The 19,366-nt window shown below is 40.3% G+C and overlaps 1 protein-coding gene across 1 annotated transcript in view; it reads right to left on the bottom strand.

The window, feature by feature from the left end:
- SLC9A9 (solute carrier family 9 member A9) overlaps window positions 1-19,366 on the bottom strand; it is a 592,279-nt gene that overhangs the window by 278,497 nt on the left and 294,416 nt on the right. Inside the window, exon 9 of the mRNA XM_037843226.1 lies at window positions 19,069-19,157. Within this exon, the coding sequence (XP_037699154.1) occupies window positions 19,069-19,157 (89 nt within the window). The remainder of the gene's footprint in view (window positions 1-19,068; window positions 19,158-19,366) is intronic.

Here is a 19,366-nt window from a genome sequence, read left to right as displayed (position 1 = left end):
AACCTATTGTCTAAAATATAATACAATTTCTAGCATAAGCATCTATGAATAAATTGAGTCATATCTTGCAAGTTGGAGCAATTCATAAAGCTATGGCAAAGGCTTTTCTTGTCAAAGATTTCATATGGTGAAAAGTGAGCATAATAATCACCTTACCCAGATTTCACTTAAAAAGCAGTTCTGTTGATGGGAATAAAGCCCACTTTACACATTGAAAATGGATTCACTTATCAGATGATACTTCAAAACTCAAGATCAGCTCATAGTAATTAAAAGGTGAAAATGTTTCAACAATCAGTTAAATCCAGAAGTCAAAGGAATAAAAAAAAAATCATTTATCGGTGCTTTACAAAATTTGGAAATAAATTCTTAAACGATTTTAAATGATGTGTGATTTCTGTCCAGCAGAGTCACAAATCAAATCATCTCTTTGTTCACCTAAGTCAAAGTTGGAAAGGTAAACTGTGACTTCATGAAGTTTGACTGACTATAAAAAGTGAGTATTTATATTGGTTTTCTCAAAAAGGCCACTGCAAAGTCTGACATTCCTGTGGTAACACTCCCTCCCAGGAGCTTAGTGCTTTGGGAGCATTTCCCAGATGCCCCAGAACTGCTTTTCCCCTTGGGCAGGCAATGGTGTTTGGATGTGGATGGCCTGTGTGTTTCATCAGGCAGACCACCGGCTCCTGTTAAGGCTTGGGGTCTCTCCTACACAAAGACACCCGGCCCTTCTGGTCCACGGACCTCTGGCTTACTCCCACTCTGTGGCCATGGGGCAGAGCTGGGGGGGCAGGCACCCACCTGAGTCCCAGCAGGGCAGCTTTAGGAGTTCCTTTGTCCACCCAAGTGGTTGCTTAACTTGACACTTGGAAACTGCTGAACAAGTTGGGATGCTGAGCATTGGAAACAGGAGAATGTATTTGGGGTAAATATGTTCAGTTTGGCTTGAGGTTTTCTTTTAATTGAAACCCTTATTGTAGGTCATTGGGAAGCTAATGGTACATTTAACATTTTTCTTTAAAAAGAAGAAAAAAATAGCTTAAAAAAGCCAGTCACTTTTTGTGCTTTCTGACATAAGCTGAAGCTTCAGAGGCAGTTTAAAATCAACTTTCTTTTCAAATAAATTCCTGGGTTGAGCCCTTTGGAAAAAAAAAGTGATAGTAAAAGTAACTTTCATCACATGAATCATCAGACTGTTCAGGTTAACAGTAGAAATGAAACCAGCCCTCTTTTAAAAGCAGATCTGAAAACTAACTCCTGTAGGTTACCACTTAAATCATATTCCTCTACCAAAGAAAATATTCAGGAAAGAATCAATCGCTTAAAGCACTTGAAAGTGCTGAAAGGCACATCATATATATTATATATACTGTTCAAGTCAAAGTAAAATTAAGCTAATGATGAACTGCAGATTGGAGTAAGTCTTAAAGACAGTTTAAAACATTTTAGTGTTCTGTCATGGAAGTTGGGAAACTTTTTATATCACAAAATCCACTACTGTGTATCATTTCTGAACAGAAAGCTGCATGTTAAAAGCAGAAATCTGGAGTCAGGTTTTGTCCTATCACTTTCTGCCAATAATACCTGGGTAGTATATTTTCATGTCCAGTTGAATATTATTAATGAATTTACATCCATTCCCCCCTTAATTTGTTGAAAAACATTACATGATGGGCTTGACATAAAGTATTGAAATGTGTTTTTTGAAAAAGGCGTTTTTCTTTATTACCAAGTAGTTGAATATTTCCCGTAGTCTTACGGGTCTTTAGAAGACTTTCAACTTATGACTAATTAAAAATGTGCTCTTTGGAGGAGAGGGATTTAGTGAATAGAATAAGGCATTCTAAAATGAAAGCTCTTGAGAATGTTGAAAACCTAAAATTCCCAACACAACCTAAAATTCCCAACACAAACATGTACAATATTTGCACACAGGTTATAACTTTGAATATACATTTGATTCTTTACATATTTACCCTATTATATGTAAATCAATTACATTTCCCTCATCCTTTTCACAATTCTGATAAGTTATCAGAGTTTGCCTTAGCCATAGCTTCTGAGCAACAGATGACAACCTTTCTCATAATGTATATGTAACAGAGAATGATAATTAGAGTCACTGTAATTCAGGAGATACCACCTCCTCAGCTGATGAGATTAGAAATTTGATTTCAGTCTCTCAAATCTCTAGAGAGTTGACTCTAAGAGGATCACATTTATTTGTGCTCCTAATAATTTTAGGTGGAGAAAAAGTGGAGAAATTGTACTCTTTCCCAGAATCATCTACTGTGTAGTGTAGAATAGTATATATTCTATACTTAGCAGATTTCCAAATGTATTTCATGAAATTCGTCATATGTAAATTACCATATGAAACACTGGAAAATGAGATTAAGTTGTGGGATACCTTAATCGCTAAGAAGAAATGGAGGAAAGGCAGCTTGGCGAGATGGGAAGAGACTAGAGATGGAATCAGTTCCAATCCCATTTTCCCACCCATATCTACTTATTGTGTGAGCCCACATAAATTACTTACCCTCCTGACATCCCAGTTTCCTCCTCAGTAAAATAGCTGATAATAACACCTAACTTACCGGTTGTTGTCATGAGGATTAAGTATACTAATTTTCACTGAACTGCCTTGAACAGTGATGGTACCTTTTAGATATTCAATAGATACTAATAAAATCTGTATTTTACCTAGTCAAAGATTGAAGAAGTGAAAGTAGAGGTTCCTAAATAACTCACCCTAATTGAATTCCCATTTTCTATGTGATACAACAGTTTTACATTCTGTGATTATTACGATGAATCTGTGAACCTTAAAGTGAAACCTCCTTTTGTGAGCTTCAGGCAGGTGAAGGAGTTACCCTGTAGGGGGTCTGTCCATTGCTCTTTTTAGTTTGGCAGTATGGCTCCTTTCCCAAATTTAAGAACTGTGAGAATACTTATTTGGGTAATGTCTCCAAAACATCCCAATCTGTAAATATAAATGCATTTATACAAATACACAAATCTTGATGGTTCTAAGTCTTCACTTACTCACACAGGACATAAAATTCCTTCCATACTTTCCCCTTCTCTTAAATATCCCTGGATATAACAAAGGGGAACTTCATGAATGACCTTAATGTCACCTAGGCCAGAGATTCTCAAACGTTGCCGCACATGAGGACCATGTGGGGAGTTTTAAACAGTCCTGCTGCCCAGGCCACATCCCCTTCTGATTAAATCAGAATCTCTGGGGGTGGAACTAGGCATCAAGATGTTTAAAAATTCCTGGATGATTCCAGTGCACAGCCTGGTTTAAGAACCAGTGCCCCGAATTCACCTGTATGTGGTTCCCAGGTGAATTATCTGGACAGTTCGGCTCTGATCTGCTGCATTGAACAGCTTCACCTGCCAAAGGACAGAGCCTCAGTTCTTCCCTGTCCAGTATCTTTCTAGTTTCTCTACTCTGGCTACTTGTTAGACTCATCTAGGTAGAGTTTAAAAAATACTGTAGTCCAGGCCCCACTCTGGAGTAAATAAATTGGAACTCTGGGATTTGTAGAAGCTCCTTACATGATTCTAAACTGCAGCCAAGGTTGAAAAAAACTTCTCTGGGAGCTTCCAAGAGGATGAGATGAGGGTCGCACACATATTATTAGGTCTTAGAGCTTGCCATCCCTCAGGACTGGCTGCCCACATCATTGTTCTGCTCAGAGATATTGATGCTGCCATTGCTTTAGTCCAAGCTGCTCACCGTTCTCTCCACTGTTGCCCACACTGCAGTCAATTGCCATCCACATTCTAAGACTGCCACACTCTTGGGGGTATCTGCTGTTTCTCCTGCTGATACCTGGGGCTCCCTACCTGCCTACCTCCTGGTCTCCATTACTTATCTCTCTCTCCAGCCAAGAGGGCAGTACTTCACGTTCTTGTGTCCAGTTCTTGTAGAGATGGTCTCTTAGTAGAGTTACTTGGGCACCCATTCAAAACCTTTCAAGTTTACTATCCAGTATTCTGGGAAGAGGGGAAAGCCTCAGCGGAGTCATTTGTGTTCCTAGTGAAATCCCCAATTTTACCATAAGTGCTCTCCTCAGAATACAGGTTTGCAAGCATGTAGATGGGTTGGGGTGGCCAAGTCTATTTTCACGGCACCCCACAAGAGGATGCTGACCCCAGGGCCATGCCAAACTCCCTCCCCACTTATAATAAATTTCCTCTTAAGGGCTTATCCCTCTCTGCATTCTGACTTCCTTCATTAACCCCCTTTTTACAGATTTATTACTCCATGTGTGAGTACCAGTTATGGACACAATTAAAGTTCCTTGCCTTGGTTTCCTGGGCCTTGGGCAAACTAGGAGTCAAGGTTAGATACCTGTGTTTGTACCTATGTTCATTCTGGAGGCTTTAATAAGGTGTTTTCTGTCCAGAAACTTAGGGAAGACCCTTAAGGAATGTTGTTACCTTATTCTACAGGCCAGTGAATCTGAGTTCTAGCAACAATCCACAACTACGTTAATGTTCAGTAGTGTCAAATGAGGAAGGAATGCTCCCTTAAAATCAGAATGCTTTTTCCCAGAAAGATAGGTGAGCTCAAATTCTTCCAGTCTCTAACATACTTGGATGAAGCAAAAGACCCCTGTAGACCACCCACCCCAACTTGGTACTATAAAAGCAAGCCAAGAACCAAACAATAAACCCATGCAAAGGGGAAGAATAGTGGTGCTTGTCCTAAGATGGTAGCGTAAATTATTAATTTATGCCAGAAACTAGTACAGGCAGTAGCATAAAAATGAATCACTGCAACAACAGCCTGCACACTACCATTTGAAAACACTTACACAAGGATATATAAAGTTAAGACACTTGTGGCACTAGGGAAGACCCAGGAACTGCTCACTGAACTTCACATTAACTATCCAGAACCTGCTATGCCATGATCTGCCCTAGGTCAGAACTCTGGATACTGAGACTATGCTAGTTCTTGTATCACATGATATCTCTGAACCCCTCTCTCTGTCTTTTTCTAGTTGGCAAAAGATCTTATAGCCTGGCCCTGTGTTGTAGACCCTCATATTACTATCAGAGCAGCAACTTTTAGAAACAAAAAGAAAGTCAGAGGATGAGATGAGTGCTGGGTTTGAAGTCATCCCCTGGGAAACTCAGAATTACACTTTCTGCTAATGTGAGTCCAAAGAATATATTTTCACAGATCTCTGGGAAAAGAACAGTTGTGTAAATTCAGTTACCTACAATGGCTAAGAAAAGAAGATTATATGTACTTTTCCAACAGAAAAATTCCTTTATTTCCAATCAGGTATCCTTGCCCCTCCAGTTTGTCCTTGAAAATTCAATTTGACTGGGGCAAGGCACACAATACAAAGGGAAAAGTAATACATTGTACAGCATAGTTTAATCACAGCTTGGAACCAATGGAAAATAGCATCAGAAATAGCTTGCTAGCTCTGTGTCCACTGCTAAAGCAGGTCCATTATAACAGATATTCCCCTCTCCCCCGAGAACAAATTGGTCACTGCTGGCTTCAGAAAGTTCTCTTTCAATGCAACCCAGAATAATTGCATTAAGTGACTTTCTTAAAACCAAACTGTTATTTTCACTTAGATTTTTCTTTCAGGTACTCTATTCAGAGTTTTATGTCATATATCCACTGATGAGATTCTGTGGATTTTTGAGCTGTGCCTCCAGAAGCAATTCAATTTCTCTTCTGAAGCTATTGCACAAAGACTTAACATTTTATTAAATCCATTTGCTGCATCTTTCAAGACCATCAAGAAAATGATATCCTTAAATTTGGCAACATTCTTTAACAAACACACACTTGGGCACACATATTCAGCATTGATGTTTTCTGTGCTGCATCAATAAAATTTAATTAAAACGAGTAGAAAAATTACAGCAATTTCTACTTATCATCCCAAAATGCCATTATGGGACTGGAGCCCTCCATACCTGCACCTATCAAACAGGGTGATAAACCGTAATGAGCTATTAAAGAGGGTTATGCCATTGCCATCCTTAGAAAATTCAAGGTAATAATGGCCAACCATCTGTCTTGAATGTCATCAGAGCATGGACCAGGCCAGCTGATCTCTTAAATCCTATTCAGATAAATTCTTCTATTATGCATTGAATCGGACCCATACGGAGAAGGTCGTGTATCATATACATTTATACGTTGATGTCCAAGCATTAATGATGGTATTTTCAGCTTTCTAAAAGTGAAAGAAATGGGAAAGTAAAACAAGCAAGAAAGGAAGCAAGCCATCTTTTTGAGCTTCTACCTAGTGAAAAAGAATACAAAGCCATTGCTGTGGTGAAAATGCAATAAAGAAAATTAAATTTTAGAAAAAGCTGAAAGAGATAAGTATACTTTCTTGGGGTTTTCGAAGATGAAAATGAAAAATCAAGAGAAATCTTTGTAAGTTTTCTCGGAAGAAATTTAAAGGGGAATTAACATGGTGCACAAAGATGTTTCCTATCGGATAGCGATAAAGGTAGGCTTGGGAGGCAACGAGGACACAGAGCCTTTTACGATGGCATGGAAAAGAAGCAAAAGGAAAAACAACAACAGTACTCAATTACCCTTAGCTACAAGAAACATTCATGAATCCTAAAGAATGAGAAAGCCAACAGTGGCAAAATGGAATAAAATATCTGGCACAAGATAAAGAGGTGAATGGGGCAGAAGATGAGCTAGCACCGATGGTTTGGTGAAAAAAGAGAAGACATTCTAGGCTCTAACTACAGAGGCCCTGCCGGTCAGTGTTGAGGCTGAGAAAGGGAAGGAGGAGCAAAGGGAAGTGAGTAGTGGTCAGCAGGGACAGGGGATGCTTGGGTTCACTGTTCTCCATTAAAGAGATGGGGAAAAAGAAGCCCAAGGAGAGGGCAAAGAATGGGTTAGTGATGAAAGGAGAAAACAATGAAATAGAGAAGAGAAAACAGTAGTAGAATGGATAAATACACTCAAGTGCCCTTTCTTAAAATGATCAGTAAAATATGGCTAGTTTCAGCAAGTTTCATAAAGTAAAAAAAGAGAAAAATAAGTACTCATCATTTTTTACACTTTAAGGTCTATAATCAGAGACATCAAAAAGATGTTAAAAAATGATAACAGGTCATGACATATAACTCTATTCTTTGTGTGACCTTGGATGTATTTCTTAACTTCTCTAAGGCTTGTAAAATCTGACTAATAATAGTATTTGCCTCATGGATTTTTTGGTGACTATTAATTGGGATAATTTATGGGAAGCATATTTTAGTTCCTGGCACCATATCGTATCAACAATTGCTATTATTGACATTTTTAAAAAATCTAGATATAATAGATGGGTTTGCTAGGAAAGCAAATATAGCCAAAATTGACCAAAATTGACCTAAATGTTCAACCATGAAAGAAACTGAAACCATTATTAAAGAATTACTTCCAAGAAAGGCACCAGGTCCTATGGTAGTCTTAAAGCATGTCCACAAATTAAGCTCCCTGCAACAGATGGAGCTAATTTCCCCTCCCTTTGAATGTGGACTGGTCTTAGGGACTCGCCTCTGAGAAACAGAATATGGCAGTAGTGACAACGTGTGACCTTCAGAGACTAATTCATAAAAGGCATTGCTGTATTCTTCTTGTTCTGTGTCTCTGGAATCACTTGCTCTGGGGGAATTCAGCTTCCACGTCATGAGGACACCCAGGCAGCCCTGTGGAGAGTCATGTGGTGAGGAACTGAAGTCTCCTGCCAAAAACCATGTGAGTGAGCTGTCCTGGTAGAGGACCCTCCAGCCTTCAGTTCAGTCTTAAGAGACAGAAGCCCTGGCTGACAGTTTGTCTGCAACCTCTTGAGAGACCCTGCACCATAAAAAAACAGTTAAGCTGATATTCCAAGGTTCCCTGGCCTTCTGAAGGCTGCTAACTTTTGGGGCAATTTGCTAACAGCAACAGATAACTAATATGCCAAATGCTGCTTTTAGAAGTGGAAAATGGGTATTTTTTGGCTTGTGATGCATATCCCTTGAGCACTAATCCATGTCCAGGTTGACCCCTGAATTAAAGAACTGGCTCTAATCTCCAAGCAAGTCATTGAAATTTCTTGGGTGTGGGTTTCCACCAATAAAATTCTGGGTTTAGGAATTTATCTCTATAGTCCTACCTAGCCCTGAACTTTTTTGACTTTATGACTTAAAATTCTCAACTGCAATTATATGCTATGATAGACAAGTACAGATGTGTGGTTAAGAAAATAGCATAGATTTAATCGAAAAGTTATAGTCTTAACTATAGCTTTGGCAGGGAAAAAATTTTACATGAAAAAATTTCAAGGAGAAGCACAGTTCATTTCTTACCTATCTTTATTTCTCTCTGGGCCCAGTATTGGCATATGGGAGGTACCCATATTGAGGGTGCTGAATAGTCATCTTTGGCCCCTACGATGATGCAAGTAGGCGGCGGAGTAAAGCTTCCCGACTAGGGGCTCACAGACAATAATTCTTTCTGGGCACTGAAAGTACAGTGTGTTCTTGCCTTGATGTGTGAGTTCCACTCTCATTAGCATTTAAAAGGGAACACTTATTAGCTGAACTACTAAATGTCCTTTATACAATATAATGAGGTTCATTGAAAAGAATCACCAGCTTAGCTAAGAAGAAATTTAAACACTTTGCCATCATTTATAAATTCAACCCTTCTAGGATAGTATTTTTAAAGGTACTTTGAATGAAGGGAAGAAGAAAAGTGGTTGAAATCTTGACAAAAGAAATGTAATTAGAGTAAAAGAGAGAGAGAGAGAAAAAAAACAGCCTTTTTATGCTTCATGAAGCTATCTTTGATCTTACTTCTCAGAAGCCAGGGAGGCAGGGGCACTGTTGCCCATGATATTCTCACTCCACTGTGCCTCGGAACAGGTAACTGGGATGGAACATGCCTGCTTTTGTTAAAAATGATGGAGAAAAAATGCACACAATCATAATCAAAGACTACTGTAATGCAAATAAAGCAAAGACACACCACAAGAAACTCATATAAGTAATGGAATTGTACTTGATCTTTCATTCAATATCTCAGGCTTATCCTAGACATTTGCCTTATGCATCCAACTTATTAAATTTAAATTAATGCATCATATCAGACTTAAATAAACCATTAATTAGCATATATTGTTCTCCTCTCTGTTTTTTTTTTTCTTGGAATGTTAATGGTCATAATTCATTCATTCATTAATTTATTCATTAATTCAACAAGGATTTATTGAGCTCCTAAATTCAAGGCAAAACAAAAATGCTAAATTTCCATAAACATTTCATACAGACTGCAACATCCCCAGTGAATAGGCAGGACAAAAATATGTCTAGAGCCACAGCAGGTAGAGATAAATTTAGATGTTTGATATGTAAGTAGTTTATCAAAAGTGAGTGCAGTAGGCAGATGGACTGATCTCAAGCATTGAGATGAATGTCATGGAGGGCAATTACCATTTTTATTCATCAACTATACCTTAAACCACTAATGGAGTCAAGAATGCTTCTAATTCTAAATGATCCTTTTCCCAGTCTTTCCTCAATGAAACTAACACCATTATTTTTGTAAGGCACAAATCTAATTATTATCATTACCCCCGTGTCTACAGATCTCCACAACACAGCACTGTAAGACATTTGAGGGTCTACTCAAACCCACCTCTCCATCCTTAATTCTCAGCTTTGTCCCACACATTTTCCTTCCTTCAGCCGCAATCTATACCCCAACCAATACCAACACCTTCCTACCTACTTACCCAGGCAACCCAGGCTCTGGACACATTGAACCATTTCTTTGTTTCTGCGACTTGTTAAGCTCTTTCTTATTTCTGTGCTTTTGCATATTCTGCTTCCTTTGTTTTTATCCCCCACTTTTCTATGTGATAATCTCTTAATTATCCCTATATCCAACTTCAAAACACCCAAATCCCAAATCAGCTTGCTTCCTATGAACATCTTACCTTGAGTAAGCAATTCATTTCTTTGGTTCCCATGACATGTTTTGCATCCACTGTTAATAATTGACACATGGGGTTTCTGTGTGTGCACGCATGGGCATGCATGTATGTGCAATCCCTGCCATATTGGGAACTCCTTGAGGGCAGGAACCATGTCTTATTTGCCTTTGTCTTCCTGGCTTCTGGCATGGTGCCTGCCATATAATCACTATAGCACTTGGTACACACATAATCCTGCTTGAATTGAGAACCTGGAAACCCCTAAGTCAGTCCTGGAGAGGCTAAGTGAATCCTTTCCACCCCAAAGCTACAGGCAAGTCTTAGAAAAAGTCATTGCATCCATGTATGTCAGGGTAAAGGTTTTTCCTAGGAAGAACCACCCAGCTCTCAGGGTGAACTTTTCACCCCTTTATGAACTATGGACTCTAGTTTTTGATTGCCTCATCCTTGAATTTGATTCGAAAGCTTATTAAAATGGTCTACCCAATGATTTGGCCTCAAGATCAATGGCAAATCCTGATCCCTCCTGTCCTAGTTTGCTAATGCTGCAGAATGCAAAACACCAGAGATGGATTGGCTTTTGTAAAAAAAGGGGGTTTATTTGGCTACACAGTTACAGTCTTAAGGCCATAAAGTGTCCAAGGTAACACATCAGTAATCGGGTACCTTCACTGGAGGATGGCCAATGGCGTCCGGAAAACCTCTGTTAGCTGGGAAGGCACGTGGCTGGCGTCTGTTCCAAAGTTCTGGTTTCAAAATGGCTTTCTCCCAGGACGTTCCTTTCTAGTAAGCTTGCTCTTCTTCAAAACGTCACTCACAGCTGCACTGAGTTGCATCTCTGAGTCAGCACGTTTATATGGCTCCACTGATCAAGGCCCACCCTCAATTGGTGGGGCCATGCCTCCACAGAAATATCCCATCAGTTATAGTCCACAGTTGGGTGGGGCACATCTCCATGCAAACAACCCAATCCAAACATTCCAACTTAATCCCCACTATTATGTCTGCCCCACAAGACTGCATCAAATAATATGGCTTTTTCTGAGGGACATAATACATTGAAACCGGCACATTCCACCCCCTGGACCCCAGAAAAACATATTCTTTCCAAGTACAAAATACATTCATTCCATCACAATATCACAAAAACTTAAATCATTTCAGTAACAAAAGTTAAGTACAAGATCCCATCAAAATCAATTACAGGCATGGTGGGTCCTAAGGCACAATTCTCTTTTAGCTTTGGATCTGTGGACTTAGAACAAGTTATATGCTTCCAATATACAAAGGAGGGACATTCATAGGATGAACATTTCCATTGCCATAAGGAGAAACAGTAAGGAAAACAGGGTTAACAGGACCAAAACAGTTCCTAAAACCTGCAGGACAAACTCCATTAGATTTCAAAGTCTGAGTGTCATTTACAGAACAACGTTGCATCCTTGGGGCTTGAGAGAGCGGGAGTATAACCCTTCCTAAGGGCCTTTTCGGCAGCCCTTTCCTCTCCAAACACTTAGGTGAGTGCTCCAACATACCCACACATTGGGGAGACCACCTTCTTGGCCCCACCCTCCTCAAACATCGGGGCAGCTCCTGGATTCCCTTCCATCTCCGGGGCACATGCTCAACCCCTTCAGAACAATGGGGTGGCAGCCAGGCTCTCCCCAATTCCCTGGAAATGTGCTCCACCCTCTTTGGGACCTGAGGTGGCAAAACTCTTCCAGAGCATCGAGGTGGAAAGCCCGCCCTCGACCTCCAGGGCAAACTCACCCTTTCCATGCATGTGGGCTGCTCCACTCTCCCAGCCCAAGACCTCCTGACTCCAGACCTCAACCTCCATGGCTCTGTCTTTGAAGAGACTTTTCCTTTAATTTTTTCCTTGTCTGTCTCCTCCAGTCCAGACTGGCAATGGCTCCATCTATAAAGGTCTTGCAAAAATTCTGTTGGCTTTGCATGAAGCACACAGGGGTCAAAGCCATCAGACAATAGGAATTTCCACAAATCCTTTCTGCTTAACTCATCTCCAATCTTGGCTTGTACTGAAATGGCGGCTGGGTTCCATGTTTGGTTACATCCTCACGTTGGGCTGTAGCTTCTGGGATTCCACCCCCTGGAAGCTCGTAATTTTCCAAGCCATCAGCTTCTGGTTTCTTTGAATCCAAGAGTTCAGTTCTAAGTTTATCTCTCTCTGCTCACATTTTACTATAAGCTGCAAGGAGAAGCCAGGGTATATCCTCCACACGTAGTCTGGAGATCTCCTCAGCTAAGTATTCCAGGTTGTCACTTTTAAATTCTTCCTTTCATCTGACACCAGGACTCAATTTTGCCAAATTCTCTGCCACTTTAAAACAAGGATCACCTTTCTTCCAGTTCACAACACATTGATCATCTCTGTTCAAGACCTCGTCAGAAGTATCTTTAGAGTCCATATTTCCACAAACAGTCTCTTTAAAGCAGTTTTGGCCTTTTCTATCAAGCTCCTCACAACTCTTCCAGAAACTCCCCATTATCCATTTAAAAAGCCGTTCCAACATGTTCGGTATTTGCAAACTCAGCAGCAAAAGCACCCCACTTCTCTGGTACCAAAATCTGTCCTAGTTTGCTAATGCTGCAGAATGCAAAACACCAGAGATAGACTGGCTTTTATAAAAAGGGGTTTATTTGGCTACACAGTTACAGTCTTAAGGCCATAAAGTGTCCAAGGTAACACATCAGTAATCGGGTACCTTCACTGGAGGATGGCCAATGGCATCCGGAAAACCTCTGTTAGCTGGGAAGGCACGTGGCTGGCGTCTGTTCCAAAGTTCTGGTTTCAAAATGGCTTTCTCCCAGGACGTTCCTTTCTAGTAAGCTTGCTCCTCTTCAAAACGTCACTCACAGCTGCACTGAGTTGCATCTCTGAGTCAGCACGTTTATATGGCTCCATTGATCAAGGCCCACCCTCAATGGGTGGGGCCATGCCTCCACAGAAATATCCCATCAGTTATAGTCCACAGTTGTGTGGGGCGCATCTCCATGCAAACAACCCAATCCAAACATTCCAACTTAATCCCCACTATTATGTCTGCCCCACAAGACTGCATCAAAGAATATGGCTTTTTCTGGGGGACATAATACATTTAAACCGGCACACCTCCCCTCATCTCCATGCATTACAGAAAGCTATCCCTGTCCAGTCCTAGTCTGGAAGAAGGAACTAGATGCATATCTTATGCTCTATGTCAATCCACAGAATATTAGAGCTAAATCATGGGCTTTTAAAAACAAGCCATTTAGTTCAATTGTTCATTTCACAGATGAGGAAACTGAGGCACACAGATGTCAAATGACTTATTCAAGGTCCACTCTAAGTGTAGAGATGAGGGCAAAACCCAGCTTTCTGGATTCACAGCCTAGTGATCTTTCCATTACATCTTCTTGCCTTGCCCACATTCAATATTCTTTCCTTGAATTTTCTTACGAAGTCATGCAAAGCACATCCAATTTGGCTCCCATTGTCTTTTTTTTTAATGGGAAATTTAAATTTGGATTTGCATTGCTGCTTTTCCATTCAATGGTGATAAACACTAAAAATATCATCTGGGGGGATGGAAATAAAATAAGCATCTGGAAAGAATGTGCTGTAATGATGTCGTTGTTTACCCATAAATGCTGGCCAAAGAATCTGGCTTTCCAAAAGCAAATGCATGAAAACATCTATGTCCACCTGAACCTGTATTTTAACAATAAATTAAAATGCTGCTGAAATTGGTAGATTTTCAGAGGCGATGGAGTCAAATATAAGATAAATGACCAATAATCTGAATTAGCTGAAAGCATAATATAGATAGCCAAATATTCACTCATTCATTCAAAGTTTATGGAATAAATGATGCTAACCCTCATTATTGCTATTATTTTGTCTACTCATCAGAGAATACTAAGGGGAAACATAATTTGAACCAGAAAGTCAGAAAATTTGCTTGTTGCCTGTAAGCCTTGGCAGACCCTCTAACCCACCATCTTCTCTTTACTATATCATTCCCAGCAGCATACTATTGTTACTTCCACCTTAAAAATAGAAAGACATATTTCCTTTAACCCAATTTTTTTCTCCAGCTATTGCCTAGTTTCTCAGCTCTCCTTAACAGCAAAAACTCCTTTGAAAGACTGTCTTCAGTTTCTTTCTTCACCATTCTCTCTTGAACCGATTACAGTCAGGCTTTTACCCTGCCGTTCCACCAATATGGTTCTCATTAATGTCATCAATAGCATTTATGCTCCTCATCTTACTTGACCTTTCAGCAGCATTTGGCACAATTCATCACTCTCCTCCTTGAGGCAGTCTCTTTTTTGACTTCTAGGACACTGTACTTTCCTGGGTTCCTTCTACCTAGTGGTTACCATCTATCAGTCTCCTTTGCGGGTAGCCCTCTTAACATTGAAGTGTTGCAGGACCTCTTCCTTATCACTCCCTTAGGGAACTCATCCAGTTTCACGTCTTCATTGTAATCTCTATGCTACTTATTCCCCAAATTATATTTGTAGCCTAGGCTTCTCTCCTGAACTCCAGAATTCTATGTCCAACAGCCATTCAACAGCTCCATTATTGACTAATATATATCTCAAATACAATGAAGCAACACTGGGTTCTCCCAAACCTTCTCCTTTTGTGGTCTTCTCCAGCTAATAAACAGCACCCCCATTCTTCTAAAATGGTAAGTGTTATCATGTCGTATCTCTTCCTAAAGGCCTCCACCTCTCTCAGAACCCCCCATAACCTGACCTTCTTCACTGCTCTGATACTGTTTGTCATGCCCACCACTGGTTCACTCCCCGCAGCCACACTAGTCGCCCTGCTCCAGGGCACCTTGGCACCTGTTGTTCCCAATACCTGGAAGCTCTACCTCAGATGTCCAGGTGGCTCCTTCAAATATCACCTTCTCATTGCAGCCTCCCTTGGTCAACCTATCTAAAATTGCAAACCTACCTTCCAGTACACAGATTTCCTAGCTCCCTTCCCTGCTTTATTATCAGCCTTATGACTAACCATGAACAAACTATATATTTTGCTTATTTATCTTGATTACTAAAGCACCTCTACTCAAAATTCTGTTTTGTTCACTGTTGTATCCCTAACACCGTGGTCAGTGGCTGGTACAAGGTAGTTTCTCAAAAAATATTTGTTCAATGAATGGAGATTATCAGTGACAATAATAAGAGCTACCTGTAAATTAGAAAGGTAAGTAGAAAGTAAATGAGATAAATACTTCATACATGTTAATGCATGATGAATGTTAATTATTTGCATGACTATATATCCAAGAGTATCTGTTGGAAATAATTTTTAATTGGGAACTGCATGGAGACATTCCAGTTAAAGGGGATGGTATGGAAGTACAAACTTTTGCAAGTTGGCCTCAGGGCAGGTGAAGACAGCTGATGGAAACACCCTGGAGTTTGGTCCTGATAACCAGCTCCCAGGCATGCCTGGTGGGGTGAGGGCTGAGGAGGGAAGGGAGTGGGAGGCAGTCAGGACTTATGTGAGTAGGCTCAGAAGGTCTATATGCAGTTTTCTGGATGGCTTAGGGGGAGACTTCTAGGCTTTGGATCTCTATGTGCTGACCCCTCATGTCCACCTTGAGTACACCAGCAGTTCTGTTTCTAGAGCAAGGATCGGGGCTCACAGTATCTGGCTCTCTCTAGGACTAGATGACCCAGCCTAAAGCAAGCAAATCATTCAGAGTTCAGGGAAAGATGTTGGCACATATGTTCATATACTCTTTAATAGGTTTCTTTGCTCTTCAAAATAGAAATCCACTTGGAGGGTAATAGCATCGGAGTGTCTCTTATGCTGCTTTGTACCTAACACACAGTGATATCATGTGTTTTTTCATAAGTAGGAGCAAAATTTAATTCACCTACATCTAGAGGGGCATTATCAGTTACAAAACATATTTTAAAATGAAAATGCAATTTTACAAAAGATACTCTAATTCTTGAAGCTGTAAAGGATATATAATTCTCAAAAGCCTTTGTACCCAGATGTAGCTATTTGATTAGCTAGTACAGACACAGTTCATGAATAAAAATTCCTTAGTAAATCATATTTCCATTGGATTGTATAACACAAAGTTGATTTACATGGATTTTCCCTAGACTTCACTAATTCACTTCCCCCATTAATCAGTCTTGGGAGCAAAGGCAAAGAGTCTGTGTAACTTCTACCATCCCTCTTAGTAGTAAGAACACAATGTGGGAAGATGCAGATGGAGATATTGTGTTCTGTAACTGTGTGACATCACATGATTCTTCCCAAACCTTTCTCCCTTTCAGAGAGGAAATAGTTGCCTCCCCTATAATATACACCTTCATTTTTCTCTACAATTTATAACTGATTTCCCACAGGGAGACTGAACTCTGTGACGCTGCTGCATACATGGCCGAGGACCTCTGATCTGTGAGGTTAATTAAAGGGCACAATCTTACATCTGTCAAAATGGTGACCTCAGCCTCCAGATACTAAAGTGTGGGAAATGTGTGGCTATGTGAATGCACATATATGTTTATATGCCTAACTAGGTATATATGCTAGGCATGTATATATTATGAGACAGAAAAATAAATAGAAAATGCCAGTTTCTGATAGAAAGAAAAGGAATGAGGAGAGGGAAGAAGAGGGAAGGGAAGGGAATTGGCACTTGTTAAGCTCCTACTAAAAACCAGGCACAGGGTAAGAAGGCAATTGGAGAACTGGAATGGGGGGTGGTGGTGCCATTATCAAGATGTTAAAGAACAGAACTTGTAGAATCTCCTTCCTTAAAGGAGAGTGCTATAAAAATGAATGCTGGCAGCCTGTCAGGGAGTGCTTGTCAAGTCATTCAGAGGGAGCACAGAAGGCTGTGGGGCACTGATTTTTGGCTTTGTCTCCCCTAGGTGCTGAGCTGCTGTCTCACCATGAGATGAGTTATCTTTGAAGTTCTGCTGAGCAGTCTAGATAGCACGACTTAAAAGTGTAAGTTCCTAAACAAGGTTCAGCTTCCCAGAATACAAATGCTCAGAGAATCAAACAAGGTCAGGATAAAACAGCCCAAGATATTTCCTATTAAACCCTAGAGAATTGTAGTGGTGCCCATAATTAAAAGGATCCCAGAAGTCTTGTGATGCCTCCTCTGAAGTATTGAGATGCTGGACAGAAGGGAAGGGTGACTTTGCAGGGTCCCTGGGTAGGTAGGAGGCAGGGTCAAGTTCAGTTAAGCATGAGACATGGCAGAGAGATGGATGGAAGCAATAGCCATCTTGGAAATCTTTAAGGTAAACCTTAAAGAACTCCTGTTTAGGAATTCCTGGCCAATAATGGCCCTTGTTTAGTCATTGCTTTCGCTTTCTCCGCTCCCTTAGCCCCAATATCACATCCGACATCCTCAGCATTATTGGGCTTATTGTAGGAGCTTCCCTATAATAATTTACATTTTGTGATTGGTTGCATCTTTTGGTTCAAATTGTTCATCATTCCCTATATCCATGGTCATTGCCATATAACTTTATAATGTTTTCCCATGGTGGGCAGGCAAACTGCTCAGCCTCTTGATTCTGGACTCAGCCAAATGATTTTCTTTGGCCAGGAGAGTGTTTAGGAGACATAATGCAAGCATAGGCTGAAATGAGCTGGCACATTAGGACCTGCTCTTTTTCCAGGAGAAGAATGGAGACATATGGCACTGGTTCAGGTGCCCCAGTCAATCCTAACCTAGACTAGAGCCTCCAGAAAACCCACAGACAAATAAGTGAGTCCAGCTGGGACAAGCAGAACCACTCAGCCCAGCCCACCCCTTCTAAAAGCAGCTGAAGCCTGCAGATGTATGATAAATAAAAGTTTATTGTTGTATACCACTTGGGTTCTGTAGCTGTTTGCTCCACAGCAAAAGCTAACTGACACAAGTACCATTTGATCTATTCTCCTAATGTCTGCCATAGTAATATTTCCAAAACAGAATTCTGATAATCCTAAAATTACTCCAGTGACTCTCTATTACCTTTAGGATGAAGTTTAAACTCCTTCACAAGGTACAGAAGTCCTTTCACAAGCTGGCCTTTGGCTATATCTATGACCTCATTCCACACTGTACTCTACTAGCTTCAGCCTTAATCCAATCAGTAACAACACTGGACTATCTACAAAGCTTCAACTGACTGTTTCAGAGAATTTTGTCTATGCCACTCCCTTGGCCTAAAATGCCTTACCTGCTACCTTCCCACCCCTAGAATAGAGCCTCCAGCTCTATTTGGGATAGGTATTCCAAATTTTTACTTAATTAACTTCTATTTTTATTTCAAAGTCCGTATCAGGTGTCACATCTGGAAACTTTCTCCTGACTTTCCCAACTATAACTATGGGAAATATGCTCCTCAACACCCTATACAGATATTTCTATCACAGCACTCATCACACTGTCTATAGTTGTTTGTTACACATCTTTATCCTCACCAACAGATTTGATAATGTACCTTTGGGAGGCAAGATCATATACTATCTGTCTTAGTGTCCCTAATACCTAGGATGATGCTTGGCACAGAGTGACCATGCAGCAGTGAATGTTTGTGGAAGGAATCAATGTGTGTCCACATGCAAATATCCAAACAGATGTGTTCTTGTCATATGGGAGATGCCTTCTGCTAGTGTGACAACAGGCAGTTGAGTTTTCTTGGAAGAAAAACACCCAATTGAAGACCAAACATCGCTTCCTTATTCTTCTTCATATCTGTCTCTCTCTATAACTATCCAATCTCACAAGCTTTATAATGCTTTTAGATGTAAGTGACTGTGAATTATTACTGACTCTGGGCCTTTCATCTTCAAGACTGACAGTCTATATTCCCCATCTCTCAGGAGCAAGAGACTATTATAACTATATTTTTGCTTACCAAGAGAATTGTTAATGGTTATCCTGGAGGAATAAAAAAAATCTATATATATCCAACCAATAACGAAGCCTTAAGCTTACTTTCTTTCTTTACTAATGAAATTCTTTCCAAGTGCACTGGCAGGATTGCTACATAACCATTACAATGTGAAAAGAGGCACAGTCTATGGTGGTGCTTTTTCTTTTACCTGTTTAGTCCTCATTTTGGAATCCGATGACAGATTGTTGTAGGTATAATGTGCCTGTGTGACTCCACAGAAGAGAACAGCAACTATCCCTGAAATTAAAAAACAGACCAGTCAAAACCAATTTTCTCTTCTATATCCAAGGGTAGGATATCCTACTTTGAAAATGGACTTGGTATCAGAAGAGTTAAAACTCTGCTAATAATTGTCAGATTCTTTCTATGGATAAATGATTCCCCAGTCACAAGTGAGGGAAGTTATGCTTGGAAGCAAATGGACAAAAGACCGTAGAGTCAACTCT

This window comes from Choloepus didactylus, chromosome 1 (assembly GCF_015220235.1).
Source record: "Choloepus didactylus isolate mChoDid1 chromosome 1, mChoDid1.pri, whole genome shotgun sequence".
Taxonomy (NCBI): Eukaryota; Metazoa; Chordata; class Mammalia; order Pilosa; family Megalonychidae; genus Choloepus; species Choloepus didactylus.
This window is presented reverse-complemented; position numbering and strand designations above follow the sequence as displayed.